The following is an 18,806-nucleotide window of genomic DNA, read 5'->3' on the forward strand; positions in this document are numbered from 1 at the left end:
CCAATCTGCCTTCAAGTGAAAAGGCAAAATGTATGTTGAAATTTGCAAATGCATTTTTTCCCACATGTCCAAATGTAAAAAGCTGACATGAGTCAATGAAAAGCAATAAACTCATCATGTTGTCTTCCACATCAGCATGAGTTTAGCTTTTGCAAACAGCCTGGTGAATTTTTAAAGCAAAATCTCTGCCCCCCCCTTAAGCAATTACAAAAACACGTGGCTTCTTCTTTCCTTTTGGGTTCAACCTCTCGAGGGGGACCCCGCTCTTCCTGCCGTGTTTACTTTCTGCTCGTCGCGAGTTGGCCCTGAGGAATATTCCCCCGAGGGCTTCTGGAGTGGAACGGCGGCGCCTGCGGGACACGCCGACAATTTGTGTTCGTGTAACAGGAAGTCGAGGCGGGGAAACAGACATCGTTTTTGGAGGAGAACTTCACTGTAAAACTATCAACTACTTATACTTTTAGAAATTGGTCACATAGCCATACCTTTTTACATGTAAAATTCCAAGCACCAAATCTACATGCAAACAAGCAAAATAGGTCAGCTTGATGACATTTTTGGCTCATGTTAGCATTTCATGGAGCTTCAATGAGCAACATGATTAGCATGTTAGCAAAAACGACCGTGTGCTGTGAAAAGGGGAAAAGTCAACTCCAACATTTTCTTGAAGATAATATATCCTGTGACACTTCAGTGTTACACGTACTAAAATTGGAAAATAATATGTTCTATGTCGCCTCCACTAGTCTAAACACGGCATTCCGACGAATGTTGTTTGTGGAATATATCGTCGCTGTCCCGCGAAAAACACTTACGTCCATTTTTTTCAATTTTCTTATTTTTACGTGAATGGTGTTTCCGCATTACAGACATTGCATCGACGTGAAAATTAAACACGTTTCCAAAATTGGCCATAAGTGTTTTTCACAGGGCAGCGACGATATAATATATGGAATAATTAACGACCAATCACGGCTCACCTGTTTTCTGAAGCTGAGCCATGATTGGTCATTACCTGAGTCCTGGGCAATTGTGATGTCATTTTCTGTCGACAGAAAGTGGCAAAATGGCCGCCCCCCGAGACGGACAAAAAAAAAAAAAAAACAGTCGAATTTACTGCTTACTCATATTCCACAAATGTATATTTTTTTTAATTATTCAGAGTGCCTTGTTTAGACTAGTGGGACTACATAGAACATAATATTGACAACAACAACTTTAGGTTGACTTCCCTTTTCCAAACATAAAGTGAAAGTGCCGTAAACATAACTTGGTAAGTCATAAATCATATTATAATCACAATGTAAACAAATTTGAACCATGTGCACTGCACTTCTTTAGTAGACACTACATACAGGTATGTGCTTGTTATGATGTGTAGTCCTCATTTAGCCAAACATTGACTTTATCATTAGCGTCAAATGTCCATGCGTTTTACGTCAACTTTGCCGTGATTTATGACCCCGCAAAAAAACGAGTTAAGCCGGTGCGTCAGGCTCCAGATGGCCCACGCAGCCAACTATGTAAATACACATTACTTCATTCCGCCCATTGCGGCTGCCTAATTGCGGCAAATAAACGGAAACGTCAATTAGCAGCCAGCAGCAAACAGCCTCATTTTGTGCCAGCGGATCCCGCAAATGGAGACCGTTCCTATTAATTATTAAAATGAGATGAATGGGCGCCGCCTTTGCTGTCCCCACGAGTGGAAGTCGAGTTTCTTCTTATCTGCCTTCTCCAGTCTTTGGTAACCTTTCACTTTCCTTAGCGCTCAGCTCGACATCTCTCTTGTCTTTGACCTTCCCCTCCCTTGTGTACGCGCACGACGGGGTCAGGCCGGCACGTTTCTCATTTGGCTGTTTTCAAAGTCATTTTCACATGATTGCGAGTCTTTTTCGAGCTTTCTGACTGATTTTTTTAAGATTCACAGGAGAGTGTGTGCTGCCACAGTATAAGCATCAAACCTATCAAAATTAAGAGTAGACTCTCTCGTTTGTTGTTCTCTTATCCCATTCTTTAGTAATCAGCAGTAGAATATGAGGAGGTTTCATCAAAAACACGATTTTAGGACCCATCGAGGAGGGAAGGAGCTTTTTGTCAAGAGAAATATGTCAAGCAGAAGAGTGACTTTGAGGATAAGTCTTGTTTTTGCGACACCTCAAAACACAACAACAAAACAAGAGGCTTTTGATGGCAAAATAATCTTTTTTTACATATAGCGACCACGAGTAATGCTAACTCACTGCATGATTTAAAACGGAAGTCAACCCAAACATATTTTTGGAAGAATATGTTCCCCGCAGGCCCACTAGTTGAAACTGATGAATTTTGCGTTTGTGGAGTATAAGTTAAGCAACAAAATGCACTCGTTTTTAGCCATCCCCGGGGGCGGCCATTTTGTCTTCTGCCGACTTCATCACAACTGCTCGCAACGACCAATCGCGGCTGACCTGTTTTCTGAATCTGAGCCATCGTTGTGAGCAGTTGTGATGTCATTTTCGGTCGACAGAAATGACAAAATGGCCGCCCCCCGGAGATGGCTAAAAACGAGTGGATTAACACTTATTCCACAAACGCAATATTTATCAGAATGCCCTGTTTCAACTAGTGGGCTTGCATAGAACATATTCTTAAAAAAAAAAATGTTTGCATTGACTTTCCTCTTTAAATAGCTTTTTTTTTGCATGCCGTTTATTATTCACTCTATGAACTGCATCATCTTGTTTCACGATCACCATTCACACTCCTCACTACCAACTGCCACATATACAGTATTGTGTTCATAAAATACATACACATACTCTGTTCGAGTGTGAAATGTCTTTAAACGTCTCCAGTAACCAATGAGTTGGTATTCCCCCCCCTCATGAAAGGGGAAATTCGCTACCGAATCTTTATCTTCGACTCAAAAGCTGTACTTATCTCAAATCCAATGCGATGCAGCGACGCCATCTACGGGGATCTGTTTGTCACTGTCAGTGGTCTACAAACTCGGTCAGTACAGACAAACTGGGCGAGACCCTCTTCCACACATTCCTGTCAACGTACTGGGCAAATGTAAACGTCGGGGGCGGTAAATTCCAGTTTTCCAAATATACTCAGTTTGCACTTAATTCAAATTCGGCTGATTTCGATTTTGCACATTAATGACGCGTACGTTTTCCCGCCTGCCATGCGACTGTGGACGTGCCGCGGACTTTTTTTTGGGGGGGGGGGGGGCATTATTTCCATCCGTTCCGGTCGCAAGCAGGCAGGCGGACACCTTGCGCGGTGAAACATCAACAACGGGACTAATGAGGGTCAAGACGGTTGACACCAAACGACTGGCACGCAGATGCTACGCCGGCTAAGCAGCATTTAATCACCGGCAGCATCTTTCCAGACACTCTCCATTAACTCCGTGACCTCACGCGTCATCCAGCCATTACGCTAATTAATTTGAGTATACGCACGCTCAAACACAGATGTAAATTTGAGGTGTTGATGTTGCGCACAAGAACACAGATGATTATCCATCTGCGGTAAGTGGGACACAGGCATGGATGCTAAAAAACAAACCACAGAGGACTGGACTATATCAGGTGATCTTCAAATGAGCTTTGAGTGGAAATGGCATTAATCCTGTTCCAAAAAAAAATAAATAAATAACAAAAATTGAAATTGTATCGTTATATTACACCAGTCGACCCAGTTTTACATGTTTTAATCAGAGATGCAAGTGAACTTATGTAGATGATTTTTTTGGGGGGCGCCGATTATGAGTCTCATTTTTTTTTCCCCGAGCACATCAGGTTTACAAAATAATGATGATACTATAATAACAACAAATATTGATAAATTAAGGGTCAGGTTCAACAACAGTTTTCTGGAACGCCATAGTAAAATCAATATTCTACAAGCTTTTATAGGTCAAACAAAAAATGAAAAATATCTCAAAAAGCTGACGTGCTAGAAAAAAGTAGACGTTTTTTTTTTTTAAATCAAAGTAAAAAAAAATACATTGGGGAACACATAAGCCCGTTTCTGATTCAAATTTGCTGTTGACCATGGCTATCAGTCTACACGTGTTGCTTCACTGTTTTTGTTCAAATAGCCGTTGATTGAAGTGTTATAAGACACTACCACATAGATGCTATTCCTTAACCTGTCTATGGCGTTTCCTATTATGTGTTAGCATTGAGCTAGCAGACTTTTAGGGCAACGCTATGTGGTTGTCGTTATTTGATGTCTTTATTGAACATTTACAAAAGAAATCAACACCAGATATGTTATAAAGTAAAGGGAAAAAAACAAAAAGAAAGAAAAGCAGCAGTAGATTTCATTCTTGTATACAAATGTGTATGAGTTTGAGAATAAACTTCAACTGGGAGTTTGATCAAAATGAAGGATTGATAACATGATGGTTCAAACCATCCTGTTTTCAAGCTAGTTATAGCAACATACACTGATTCTTCATATGATTGAAAATTCACTAAAAGTGTATGAATTTGAAGTTATTCCACTCGAACAATATTAATCAGAATACTGCATTTAAGCTAGTAGGGGCACACACAATGTATTCTTGCTTAAAAGAAAAAACAAACAAACAGCCTAAATTCCCCTTTAACCACTAATCCTGCAGGCAAACATTTTGTGTTTGAGAACATCTTTGAACAAGTTTGCTTGTGTCTGTAAACCAACTTGAGGAAAGCCACACACACCGCAATTAAACACACACATTTGTTAGTCGGGGGTGGGGTGGGGGGCACAATGCTACTTGGCTGGAGAGTCATGCTTGGCGTGATTAAAAATTCAGTCGTGTGTTTTTGGGGGAAAAGCTGTTTTGCGGTCGCACTGGCATTCTCACACACACGCACGCACGCACGCACGCACGCACGCAAACACACACACACGCACACTACTCTCACGCATACACACTTGCTGCTTCTGCTAATCCCTTTCTCGCAGCTCGCCGAGTTCCCCGGGGTCTTTTTATCACGCCGCCCGTCCTCGCCGTGCCGCTACGCAGGCCGCATGCGTGTGTGTGCGTGTGTCATTGGCGGTACCACCCCTACCGCGCCCGATCGGAGGAGAATGGAAGACGAGGTAAAAGAGTACGAAGGCAAAGTCGGGGATCAGAGTGGAAGAAGCGGACGGGAGGAAAACATAAAACGGTAAGGAAGATGATGTAGCGTATGCCGTCCTGCTACACGTTACGGCATTGTCGTAAAGTACCCGCAGTAAAGCGAACGTGGGCACACCTGCTACGGCAGTTGGAATAAAGACCGTCGGCAGAACAAGTCGTGTCCTCATATTTTCAGACACAACAAGATGTTAGCCGGAGGACATTCACCAGCCTGACGGCTGCAACTTGGCGCTGGCGACAAAGGGAAAACGTCCACGCACACTGTGGCCATTATCTTCAGTGTGGGCCATCTGTCTCATATCAATGGTTCAAATTTGGATAACAACCAGAAAAAAAAATGAGTAAGACTTGGTCACTTTATTTGTAAGACACCTGGAAATGGCGAAAATGACTCTAAAATGGCTGTTTTGGAGGCAAAATGGCCGACTTCCTGTGTCTTTTCAGGCTGACTTTTTTTGTGGGTCCATTCACGCTAGATAAGTCCACTACATTTCATGTTGTGTGTAACTGGTTTTGAGGCTTGAATTTTATAAAAAATAAATAAAATTGAAATTAAAAAAACTGATGAATAAGCCTAAAATTGTTATGATCTGAGTTTTTGTCGAGGTGATTATTGCAGTCGTTCTGACGAAACTTGATTTAGTTTTGCTTCATGTTATGGCATGTTTTCCCAGTGTCCCTGTTTTCATGTCATGTCTTCTTGAGAGGCTACCAATCAGCTCACTCCAGCTACTCGTGTCTTGTCCAGGTGTGCCTCATTGTCTCGTCAGTTTGGTTGAGGTGATGAGTTTGGTTTCTCTCTTTCTTTGTAACGTTGTACCTTTTTGCGACTTTGTTAATTGAGTATTGTGAGTTTCCTATGTGCCTTATTGATCCTCTTTGTAAATTAATCGATGAGTGAAATGAGCTTTTGGGGCAAAATTTTCTCATTTAAGTTTAGGTTTTTTTTGTGTGTGGTGAATAATCAAAACTGCTCACACACAATGATGAAAATGACCAGTTTTTGTGGGTCTTCTCATGATAGACAAATCTAATGTTAATAAGTGAAACGAGCTTCTACAGTTAAATCGTTTTCATTAAAGTTTTGTGTTTTGTGGTGAATAATCCAAACGAAAATTTAACATCGCCTATTTGTGACGAAAAATCTTGGACAGGTTGATGCATGTTGCAAAAATCTGCTAAAATCACCAAATTATGGTTGAAATTGAGTCAAAATGGCATCATTTCAGTGTTTTTCAGAGACTTTCTTTGTGGGTCAACTTGTGATAAACAGGTCTACCAAATGTCATCATACAAGGTTAAGATGACTTTGGGGGCTTATTTTCAAAAAATTCCACATTTCCGATGCATTGGAGCTCATTAGATTGTGTGCCTAATAAAGTGGCCGGTGAGTCTATCTATACATGGAGGTTGCGGTGCTTTTGACGGTGATGTCTGCGAATTTCTGCGGCATCCTAAAGGTCAACGTCCAAAGAGAAATTATGCTAATGTGCTCATCTATTTTAGCAAGGTGTTTTGCTACAAGCCTGAAGCGGTGGGAGGGCGTTTAAGGACTAGTAAAACCATTGTGACATTTCTTTAGCTTGCGTTCTTTTCATTTTACGGCGCTGTTGAATAAAACATGAACATTTTAATTAATTTAAAAGACAGCAACACGCACGTTTCATGGTTAAGCTTCATTGTCACGGAGCGGCCGGTTCAAGCTGTTCCAACACACCCGGTGCAAGATTCATTAAGTCAGTGGCGCAAAGCATGCTGGGTAATGAACTCCAACCATTATGAGCCGAGCCGAACACTATTGTTAGGGCCTCATTGTGGGCCATTCAGCAAGTGACAGCCAATCATGGTAATATTGCGCTAATATTGAATATCTACTAAAGTGAAAGGACAAATTCAATTAAAGTGATGAATCCCCAAACTTAACCGGCATGCTCCAAATGTTGAAAACTCACAATCGTTTCCAACAATTCAGTGTCGTCCATCTGTCGAGTAGTGTCAATAGGACAAAATCGCTTGGACAATTTGGTCACTGAAGAAATTTTGCAGAAATAGTCAAAATGACCCAACAATAGCCAATTTAAAAGCAAAATGGAAGACGTCCCGTGACTTTTTGGTGGCTCTACTCATGGGAGCCATGCCGAACAAATTTCATCTTACATTTTTTTATGATCACGGCTGATCGCCAAATTTTGCTGCCATGCTCTGGATACACTCAATGATGAAAATGTAAATGTGTTACAATTTAGCATAATCTATTTGTCTGTTATGAAATATGCTGTATAAATAAAATTGTATTGTATTAGTTAACTTTGGAGCAACTGGAAAAAAAAATTAAGACTGTGTATGAAGTATGCCTGGAAAATGGTCAAAATGATCACTTGGAGAGAAAATGACAGGCTTCTTGTGTTTTTTATTGACTTTTTTTGTGGGACTACTCATGATGGAGCTATCTCCCAAATGTCATGTTGCCAATTTTTGGTGGTTCAACTGGTGAGTAAGCCTAAAATATCCATTTCAAAACGTACTGATGGAGAACTTTGTTGCATGGCTCCTGCACAATTTTCAAGATCATGGCCTCAACCAGTTATCAATTTTTTATTTAAATTTTCAAAATGAACCATCGCATTTTGCCGCCATGCTCCTCCCCCCACGCAAAAAAAAAAAAAAGAAAAATCAGCATCATCAATCTGTCTAGTATAGGCAGCACACATTTCTTATCAATTTCGCAAGTTCGCTTTTGAAGGACCCCGAGAAATTGCCAAATTTCCCAAAAGTGGACGCTTTGAGCCAAATATGGAAAACTTCCTGTGTCTTCTCAGGCATTCCTTCTTCAGCGGTATTGGTGGATTTACACATGATTGACATTCCAACCAAAGATGAAATTGCAAACATACACCAGCTTAGAGGGGCGTAATGTTTTTTGGGGACATTTTGTCTTCCTTACCCTGCCATGACGATGAAGAAGTCCAGGCGGTTCCAGGTGTCGCCAAGGTAACAACGTCGGCCGAAGATTCCCAGCGCCACCATCTTGATCACCATCTCCAGGGCGAAGAAGATGTAGATGAAGGCGTCAAAAGCCTGCCAGGTCACAAAAAAAAAAAAACATCACAACCACAATTTGTGATTTTTTTGGGGGGTTACAAGCTATCACTAGGTGGATTATTTTCTTTGTGGTACAAGTTAAATCTTGATGTATAAGTAAGCTCCAAGAGCTTGATGGCGTTTGCGTGCAATGAAAATACAGCAAGAGTGGTGCATTTTTTTGTGAAAGTGCAGTAGGCTATTGACCAAATTTCTTTTTTCTAACCAAGGGTCCACGGATGTAACTGCATTTGTAACTGTACTCATCTTTTTCTTTATAATAATTATACGATATATAGTCTTGTTCCATTTTTGATATTTAGAGTATCTCATATTTTCAGAAACATCAAAGGCAACAGTCAAGCAGCGTCCAACTTTGTTTTACTTCACGAAAACTAACGAAACAACTAAAAACAAAAACAAAAAAAAGAAACATTGTGGAAAGCATAAAATTACAAAAACGTTCGTTAACGAAATAAAATGAAATTGCTTTTAAAAAAACGAAAAATACAGTACATGTATTTCATTTGTCGCTGGTTGTTTTTTTAAAAATGTTTTTAAAATATTTTTTACCACACAATATTTACTGTAGTGTACTGTTTTTTTTTAAAATCATGCAAACAAAAAATACATAAAATAAATTTTAAAAAATGAAAACTAATACTATATAAATAAAAAATAAATTAAAACTAAGCATTTTCAAAACAACTAAAACTAATAAACTCGCTCTGAAAACTAATTAAAACAAATAACATTTAAAAAAATAATAATATATATATATATATAAAACTAGGATAAATGACTATAATGAAAATTCCAAGACTAGCGTCCTATGCTAATTGCTGTCAAGTTGGGTTTCAGTTTCACTTTGTTCCTTGTTATTTTTGGCTTTGATCGTCACGTCTCCGCCGTTGCCTCGTGTCAATCAGTCGCCCCACGATTTACAACACCCCACCACCCCCACCCGCCACTCCAACTCTAAATGTAGCAGAAAATCATTTGCTGGCGCGCTAATCAGATAAGCTCCCCGCGTGGACCGCGGCCGCACTCTCTACAGTCCCAGCTTTAATCAAGCATCTAATTAAAAGAAGAACAAATCCAAAGAAATCAAACATACACTCGAGCTAATGCGTATTATTGCTGCTGTCAGCACAAAATTGAAGATTAGCTGCCACTGCTGCCGCTGTTGTTGTTGTTGCTGGATTACAGCCTGACTACAGCTTTCAGATTCTCGCAACCATCTTTTGTTTTGTGCTGCCGCTCGCGCAGCGAAGGGAAAGGGAAAAATGTCCGAATCAGCGTTTGCCTCCTGGAGATGTCAGGCACTTGTTGCTAATGCTAACCTGCGCAACCTTGACCTTTTTCAAACTACAATTTGCAAGTCAAGCACTGTGTGTGTGTGTGTGTGTTGCATTTGGGGCAAGTTAAGACTGCCAGATTCGAAAGAAGGCACCGTTGCAATATTATACTTGTGTTTTATATGTAATACAGAGCAGTGATTCAACTGTTTTCAAATAATCCACGTCACCATTTTGACATTTTTAGCTCGAGTTAGTCTGTTCCTGCTGACTCTCCCATATTTTTTCCAAACTAACAAACTTATCATCTCACAATACACATCAACAATGTGCATGATAAAACGTCACTTTCTGTAGGCATAAAAAGCAGGATTACAGCAGATGACATTCACATTTTCAACAAAAACTAGGCTGTGCTGGAATACAGTGCTTCCTGTTTTGTTCTTCTTCTTTCAAATTTACACTGTCTCAAGCTAAATAAGCATGCTGCCATCCAGTGGTCGAAAGTGGAATTACAATGCGCCCAATATACATGAAGGAATTAGACCAAATTATGAACTGTAGATAAAAAAAAGTCAGCGAAATAGCGGAGCCGCCAACCTGAAATCCGTGATGGAGGGTGGGTTTATTTTACATCCATGAAAGTGTCACTTTTGTGAGTTTTCCCCCGCCGTCTGGCCGTCTCATCGGCCATCGAGCCGGCACTATTCATCGTGGACTTTTTCCGAGAGCAGCCCATCGATCCCGGTCGCCGCTGCCCACTAAAGCCACGCTGATATCGAACGTAGAGGGGGGATGGGGGACCTCTCCTCTACGGATACTTGCGGGAGGAATTCTATTAGTTCCGACTGCACAGCCTCCCTCCCCTAGAGAGGCCAATCAATTGCTTGCATGTGTGTGCTGTGTTGTGTAAGTGTGTGTGTGTGTGTGTTTGTGCGTGTGCGCGCTAACAGGCGTGAGACGTATGCCTGCATGTAACACCCACTCGTCCACCTTTGACACGGGTGCGAGGGGGAGTCAGGGGGGGGGGGGGGGGGCTTCTGACAAGCGAGATGCTCACAACAGAATGAAGACCACATGCTAAGATGGTGAGTCATGGCCAGGAGCTTCTAGTGGGCGTTGATACGAGCCAGAGCTGCGCCTAGAAACGCAAACTATGGCAGGCTGCTCGTTGGCGCCTAATAGACCTTCGATCGGCTATCGGGCCGACTTTTGTCCACCAAAAACGCACTCATTAGCGCCCTGTGGAATTTTTGCTAAAAAGAAACCCATCTCGATTTCTGGTCTCAATTGAATGTGTGTGTTTTCAAAAACATCAAAAGGCAGTTTTGTGTCAACAGGGAAATGAGTTTTCCTCAATCTCAAAGGCAGTTCAGTTTTTAAAAATGTGTTTTCATCAATTTGATCATTTTTCTGAGGCCGATGTCGATTCTGATATTTGGCAGGGTAAAATTACGATAACCGACTCATTGGCAGATTAATTTAAAATACTGTATGTATAAGGAATAAAATAACTTTTTTTGGTCCCTTAATGCTTTCCGAAAATAAATCAATTAAAGGAAGAACATTTGACTCTTAAGTATTTGTTTAACTTTGCAACAGAGAGAAAATTTGGCAAAAGTCGCCAACTTTTTGCTGGCGGGGAATTTTTGAATGTCATTAAAATTGTCTTATGTTGTAATAGGGCATGCGTAAAGAAACAAATCCACAAAAATCGGCAAATCAAGCGCTATTATCAGACAATTAAATAAGTCGGACAAGTGATTGGTTAGATCCTAATTTAGAGTCATCTAAACATACGATTCCATTAAAGTGAAGTCAGATGAAACTTTTCAAAAAGTTTGATTTTGTAAAAATTCTCACTTTATTTTTCAAAAATCCATTAAAATAAAAATATCCGACAAATTATAGCACTCAAAACGCCAAAGCATCTCAGTTAATTTAGTCATAGGAAATGTTTCTGTAATGTCAAAGACGATTTAGATTCATCAGAACCTTTTTGTAAAACATAGAAATAAGTAATAGTGAATATAGTACACTTCAAAGGCAATGTTATCACTTTAAAAATGTTATTTTTAGAAACAAAAACAATTTGGAGGTTTCAAAAAATATGCCTCTATGAACATCAAAAACACGTTTCTGCAAACCACGAGAGTTTAGTCCTAAAATTGTTTCAGCTCACACACGAGTTAAATGTTTTTTTTAGGAAACGGCACTTTCATCTTCCAAAAAATTGCAAACATCAAAGACCATTTAGGGTCTTCAAAAACAAAACAAAAACTCATGTTTTTGTGACAACCCTTGGCAAACAGTTGTCAATGTGTCTGATGTGGATGGAATTAATCAAAAATGAGCCTGGTCTTTGAGACAATGTTTCAAATTCGTTGAAATGGAAGGAAAAGGCGACTCTTACCGACAAGATCTGGCAGCGGTCCGAGGAGCAGTCGATGTTCTGGCAGGGTTGGTACATTCCCAGTGTGACGCAATTCAACAGGATGACCATCATGCTCACTCGCTCAAACCAGGTGAAGACAAACAGCTGGTTAAGGGCAACTTCAAACATGTCTCAGGCACCCATACCCACGAAACAACAGACACAAGTGGCGTTCCTCAGGGCTCCGTACCAAGACTCCTACTGTACTCCCCAAACTAAATGTTACTGCTCGTTTAATGATCATAATTCTTTTTCATTTGCTTTCTGTCTCTTAAGATCCTTGTCTGTCAGATGTCAGTGACTTTAATTTGATTGTCTTTTAAGGTCCTTATCTGCCAAATGTGAGGGTTGGCCAGCAGGACCCCTAATATACGTACATATAGTGTTGGCAAACTCAAAAGACCACCAAAAGATGATTTAGTTGTCAGAATAACAGCAGTCATCATGTTTTTAATTGCATCCGGCCCTGCCTTGAAAACAAACATTTACAAAAAAAAACAAAAAGGGATCATAACTCTGGAAAGATGTTGATGCTGTCTGACGCCTCAAGGTTGCTTACCTCGAGAAAAACAACAACAAGTATGCTAATCACTGAAACCTCCATTCACTCTTTTCTTAATGGGCTCATCTCCCGGCTGCTGCAGTCAGGAAGAAGGTTCCGGATGTGCGTGAAGGGCCTCTAGCCGCGGGCAACAAAAATGAGGTCATCGGTGAAGACAGCGGCAGGTCCCCTGAGGGTGAAAACTTCTTATTAATGACGAGGCCCCGCAAGTCTGCGTAGCAGTGTGGAAATCCTGCAGGGGCCACGTTCACATCTCAATTCTTTTTGAAAACGCCACACGTGGGTAAAGCGCATGGTTAATTCAAAAATACTTTTGTTTCTTGGGGGGGGGTTGATATTTTTGGGGGGGAATATGGTTGTACCTTTTGAGAGTAAAAGATGGATTTAAGGGATTTCATGTACAGAGAAAATACAAGCCTTTTTTTAAGTTGGCCTTTGTATTATTTTATTTTTTTTGGAAATGTGTGTCAGATAATGAAGTCATATTTTTTCAAGAGTAGTACTATTGTAAGCCGTTCAATTTATTATAATTTTTTTTTTCCAAAACAGGTTATATTTTGAGCAATACATGTAGATTTTCTTGAGAGTAAAATGTAGGATTGTGTGGGAATTTGTTTTCTTTGGAAATATTCCTTTTTTGAAATGACATTTTTGGAGAAAATAGTACACAATGAATAAAGAATAAAATAATTTCAAACAAAATGTAGAATATTCAGGAAAAAGACGTATTTTGATTTAGGAGAGAAGAATAAAGTAGTTTCAAGAAAGAAAATGCATTATTTCAGAAAAACAAATATTTTGAAAGAATACAATTATAAACTCATGAGAACAAAATATACTGAATTCAGAACTTGTCTTATGAGGAAAAAAAAGTTTTGTTTTTTTTTTCAATTAAGAAATAAGGTTTTTGTGAGCAGGGCGCACAACCGTTCTTCAAATAACATTCCATGATTCAAAACAGCTCTTATCAATGGGTTGCGCTGTCATAGTATTTTCAAACTTTTGGAATATGACGATATATAGCCGTGTAAATCTTTAAAGCTCTGCCAGAAAGCGCGCAAATGACAATAAAGCAGGTCAATCCCATTTTTTTTTTGCCAAACTGAAAATCCATGTGTGCAATGTGTCTTTCCCACGGGGGAAATGCTTAACACGATGGTGCATGTTTAGAGGAAAAGTGTTTGCAGGAGAGCACAATGAAAAGTAGAAGAAGGCTTCAGCCGACTGTGACCGCGCCGTTGTGTGTGTTCGCCAAGAGGGAGCCGGCGCGACGCTTGGCTAACTAGACACTTTTAGGGAGGAGGTCCAAATCGTCCCTCGGGCTTTTTCCGGTGAAAGGATGCCGGAGATCTCTAAAGCCCAGCGGACTTGAACACACACATACACGCACGCACACAGGCAGCAGGCCAGAAAGAAAGACCTGTCTTTTCTTTTTTTGTTTTCTTCTTCTTTTTTTTTTTTTTTTAAGATTAAATCCTCGACTTGGCTCTCTGAAACCTTTAGCTTTTCAGGAACAAGCTTCCTCTCCGCAACAGGCAGTTAGTGGTACTGTATTAAATTGCAATTTAATGCCGCCCTATTTTGCAAGAAGGAGGGAAAAAAATATATTTTGGTACTCTCTAATTGCTGTGTTAAATAATGTTTGTATATTTTACAAATGTTTTTAGATTTTACATTTGAGTCACTGAGAACTAGAGAGGCCTAAATCCATTTCTGCCATTTTTTTCACTTCACTCCAATTCAATCCAAGCCAGCTTTATTTTCAGAATGCTTTTGGAAATGAAAATTAGTATAATATGCTGTTGCCAGGCCTGATGTGTTTTCATGAGGTTTTTGTGCATGTTTAGACCCTCAAAAGCGAAATTGTTTTCTTGGCCAACAGTGCGTTACCACGGCAACAGCTTCTCTCAAAAACTCACAAACTTTGTGTTTCAACATCGTGAAGACCTAAAAACACTCTCCAAAGCAAATATGCGATAAATGCGGTTAACCCACTGGGACAAAAACATCAAAGATTAAAACATATTTCCTTTAGCCAGTAGTCGTCATGGTACCATGACGATGAAAAATGAGTTCGTAGATGTCTTCGGGCCGAGACTATCATAAAATGTGTGCAATGTTGACAAGATATAATCATGTGGGTCAAATTACAACAGCTTTTGTTGTCAATTTTAAAGTGAATTCAAAATGGTGGACTTCCTGTTAGGTTTAGCATATGGCTCCAAGAGATTTTTTGTAGGTTTTGGGCTGTTACGCATTCCACCTAATTTTCATATATCTAGGTGAAATGAACAACCGGGGCTGCTTCGGTAGAACATTGTAGCGAGTGCTACTTATCCATTTTTTAAAAATCGCACAGTAAACTGATCAAATATGATTGACTTTGCTAGGCCTGATGTGTAGGCAAAGTTTAATACGTTTTCTTGCATGTTTAGACCCTCTAAATTTTGGTGAACAGCGCATTACTGGAGACATTCCAAGTCATTCCACAATTTTGTTTTAAAGGTAGTTTGCAGTGATAAAACAACAATAATGGCAACACTTAGTTTTTATTGTTATCATTTTTGTATTTTTTTCCCCTCGCCATCTCAATGTTTTTCTGTTCACTAATGTACTAATTTTTTTTGTATTTTCTTCCAATATTTTTTTTTTTTTGTTGTTTTTTTAATACACCCTTGAATTATGTCAATGTTCATGTCATTATTTTCAACATTCAATATTTGGTTCGTTTCTTTGTCAAAGATATTGCATTTTTTCGGATCCTTTTTTATTTCCCGAATCTCTTACAATTTGTTCTATTTTTGTAAGAGTTGCAGCTGTGTCTTCGGCTCTTGTTAGCTTGTGTTCCTAATGAAGTGACATTGCAACGTGTTATAGGAATGTGTGCGCGTGCATGTTAATAACGAGGCGTGTAAAGTAATAAACTGTCATTGTCTACTGTTAGAGTTGACATTTGAACGAGCTATCACATTTTTTGCCGTGTCAGCATTTTCCTCCCCTACACAGCAAGCTGCACCTAATGAGCCCAAAGGTACCAGGCTTTTTCAGCACATGCTCCTCCTCCTCTTCCTCATCATCATCATTTAGGTGAAGAGCATTATGGAAATAAAAAAAATTGCAGGTTGTCATATGGGGGATATATTTGTTGAGGGGCGCAATGATAATTTTGCAAGAGTGGCATCGTATTGTTCAGGAGGAAGAATGCACTTTTTGTGGTGATTTTATTTGTTGTTTATTTTTAAGAAAATATTTTGATCTTAGTCATATTTTAGAAAGTACAGTATTGCAATTATTCAATGAGAATACCGTACATTTGTATTTTTGAAAGAAAAAAAAAAACATTTTGGGAGTACATATTTCACTACAAAGAGTCATAAGCCTACACAAAACTTCTCACTGACCTTATTTCGATTTATTTTTTCATTACTTATTTAATAATTGAGTTCCATGATCAGAAAGGTTGTTGTTAAAAAAAAAAAAAATTGAAAGAAAATTTATGAAAGAATCATTTTCTAAGAAGAATTTTCTATTTTTTGGTGAAAGTTGTCATTTTTTAAGAAGAAAAAGTGTTTCTATACAAGAAGTATATAGTAAGTATAAGTTTTTTTTTAATCATTTTTATCTTGGAAAACTTGAAAACCTTTTTTCTTTTTTTCAGTAAAAGTTATGTGTACAAGAATAAAGTTGGATGTTCAAGAAAAAATATTTGTATTTATTTTTATTCACGAAAAAAAAGAGTAGCATTTTTGATGGGAGGACACATTCATTTTTTCATGCAAGAAAAACATATTTTTTCCGGACGTTTTTTCAGGAATAAAGTCATAATCTTTTACAAATTAAATTATATTTCTGTGGGGAAAATATTTGCATTTAAAAATCATATACTTTTTCCAAAAAATGTTTTTATTTCATAAATTTCAAGTTTTGGGTGAAGAAAACGTCATTTTTCAAGAAAGATAATTGAATATTTCTCCATGTCTTATTCTGAATGTTCCCAGGCTTGTCTTTCCTTGTGTCTTGGATTCAATGCGAGATGGCAGCATCCGGGGAGGCGTGTGCGTACGTGTGTGCATGTGTGTATGTGTGCGCGTATGTGCACACGTGGGACATCTCGAAATGCCACGGGACATCACACGGAGACGCTTCATGTCAGCTTCTCACATTCGGATGGAGAGGCTGCTCTCTCGCTGATTGTCAGCGTGACTTCATCGGTGTGGTGCATTCTGGGAGTTTTGCATTCATTGCATGTTTCTAATGTGTTTTTTTAATGAGGAAAATAGCACTCTATAATATTGTATTTTATAAAAGAAAAAATATATAATGATAACATAAACAGAATGTAAAGAATTGCATCATGACTATCATTGTATTTTATTACTTATACTACAGACATGCAGAAACAAACAAAGAAGAGTTTCACAACTACTCTAACTGATTCAGGAGCTGAAGTCTTTTTTCGCAGAGCAAAAGAATATATGGCTGGGAGAAATTTTGTGTTAAGCTGAGATACATGCTTCTCGAAAGTCTATGAAGTAACATGCGGTGTGCCTCAAAGCTCAATTTTAGGTCCTTTATTGTTTAATTTATATACTGTATACCACCTCTTAACAATGTCATTAGGACGCACAGAGTGAATTTCCACAGCTCTGCTGATGACACGCAGTTGTACGAGTACATCTCTGTGTCAAATCCTGGATGACAAAGAACTTGCACCTGCTTGATCGACTGAAGTTTTAATCATCAGCTCCTAAGGCGAAACTTTTAACTTAAGTACTAACCCTGTCTCTATATCCCTCACCAAACATGAAGAAAATTGATTGATTGAAGTTTTTATCCCAAGGTACCACTGTATTAATTGTAAAGAATATTTAATATTTTTAAAAACAATCAAATAAAATGAAAATTCAAATAACTAAGTAACTATTGATGTCAATTTCTGTCAACGATGGAGAGTGGATTAATGGCTAAATTATATTTTTCATTTTTATTCCACAAATGAAGCATGTTTAGACTGCTGTGGGCACATACAACATATCCCCAAAAACATTTTTGCCTCCAGTTCCTCTTTATTTCTGCCGTACCGCGCCACCAAAACATTTTGAAAAGCTAGATTGAAAAAAAAAAAAAAAAAAAAATCACTTTTCATTTGAACCCGATCTCGAAGGCCCTTTTCACCGTGTTCTTTCTGACTCAACGTAGTAGAAACCCTATTTTCTGCATTCCGTTGGACTTTGTGATGCGTCTCCCACTCAGCTGCCACGGGATTCCTTCAGATGCGTGTTGCCGTGGCAACCAGAACACCAAAAAAATAAAAAATACAGTCGCTCTGAGGTGTGTGTGTGTGCGTGTGTTTTAATAAATCACCAGTTGGCAGATGAAATCAGCGCTTTATCGTTTCCAAATCTACGAAAGCACAAGCAGAACATTTGATGACTTTTTGCTCGCACATACACTCGGGGGAAAAAAAAGAAAGAAAAGAAAGCTGAGGTTGGTTTCGGTGAGATTATGGGCGCAGAATGAGCTCATTTGGCAGTCCATCACCTCCTCAACTTGCCGGAGGGAGGAAAAGTCAAAGCTCAGCAAGCTGACAAGCCTTGTGTGTGACACACTGAGACGACTTCGTTGACGCAACAACTACAACCTGACTCACAGTCGTTTTTTTTTGTTTTTTTTTCCCAAGCATGGGCGTTTTAATACTACAGGAATATGGTTATATTTCATCAATCCTAATTTTACGAGATAATACTGTAGTCTTGTTTGAAAAAGAAATTAAAAGAAGGCTGCGTTTTTTGAGAAATCTTCCAGAAGTGTTCCATGTAGTCATATTTTGGAGGAAAAAAATAAGTACTTTTTAAAGAGAAAGAATAAAATATTTTGTGAATGAAAAAGTGTCACATTAAGGATTTTTAAAAGTTAATTTAAGTACATTTTTCGAGAATAAAAAACATTTTAAAAAAATATGGTGTTTTGTTTTATTCATAAAAAAAACATAATTTTTTCAAGAAGAAAAAAATATCAACGTTATGAGAATAAAATTGTTTTTGTTTTCCTCATTTTTGACATTGGAAAGGGAGTGTCCACTGAAAAAGAAAAAACTAAATTATTCTTTGACAAAAGAGGAGCAGCATAATTTTGACAGGAAAAAGTTATTTAATGAGAAATAAGATTTGATTTTATAGAATAGTATGCATATATTTATTAAAGTCAGTGTTACAAGAATTAAGTTATATTTGTATATCTTATTTGAAAGACGATCATGCATACAAAAAAAGCAGGTTTTGTTTTTCTTCATTTAGATTGCAGTAT

The 18,806-nt window shown here is 38.6% G+C and overlaps 1 protein-coding gene across 2 annotated transcripts in view; it reads right to left on the minus strand.

The window, feature by feature from the left end:
* The window catches only part of cacna1ib (calcium voltage-gated channel subunit alpha1 Ib), a 112,890-nt gene that overhangs the window by 66,342 nt on the left and 27,742 nt on the right, over positions 1 to 18,806 (minus strand). For both annotated transcript variants that reach the window (XM_086032972.1, XM_086032971.1), the window contains exons 3-4: positions 11,918 to 12,029; positions 8,070 to 8,203 (exon numbers count right to left, since the gene is read on the minus strand). In XM_086032972.1, coding sequence (XP_085889098.1) covers positions 8,070 to 8,203; positions 11,918 to 12,029 — 246 coding nt within the window. The remainder of the gene's footprint in view (positions 1 to 8,069; positions 8,204 to 11,917; positions 12,030 to 18,806) is intronic.

This window comes from Filicampus tigris, chromosome 6 (genome assembly GCF_054856515.1).
Source record: "Filicampus tigris isolate MCC_2025a chromosome 6, RoL_Ftig_1.0, whole genome shotgun sequence".
NCBI classification, from domain to species: domain Eukaryota; kingdom Metazoa; phylum Chordata; class Actinopteri; order Syngnathiformes; family Syngnathidae; genus Filicampus; species Filicampus tigris.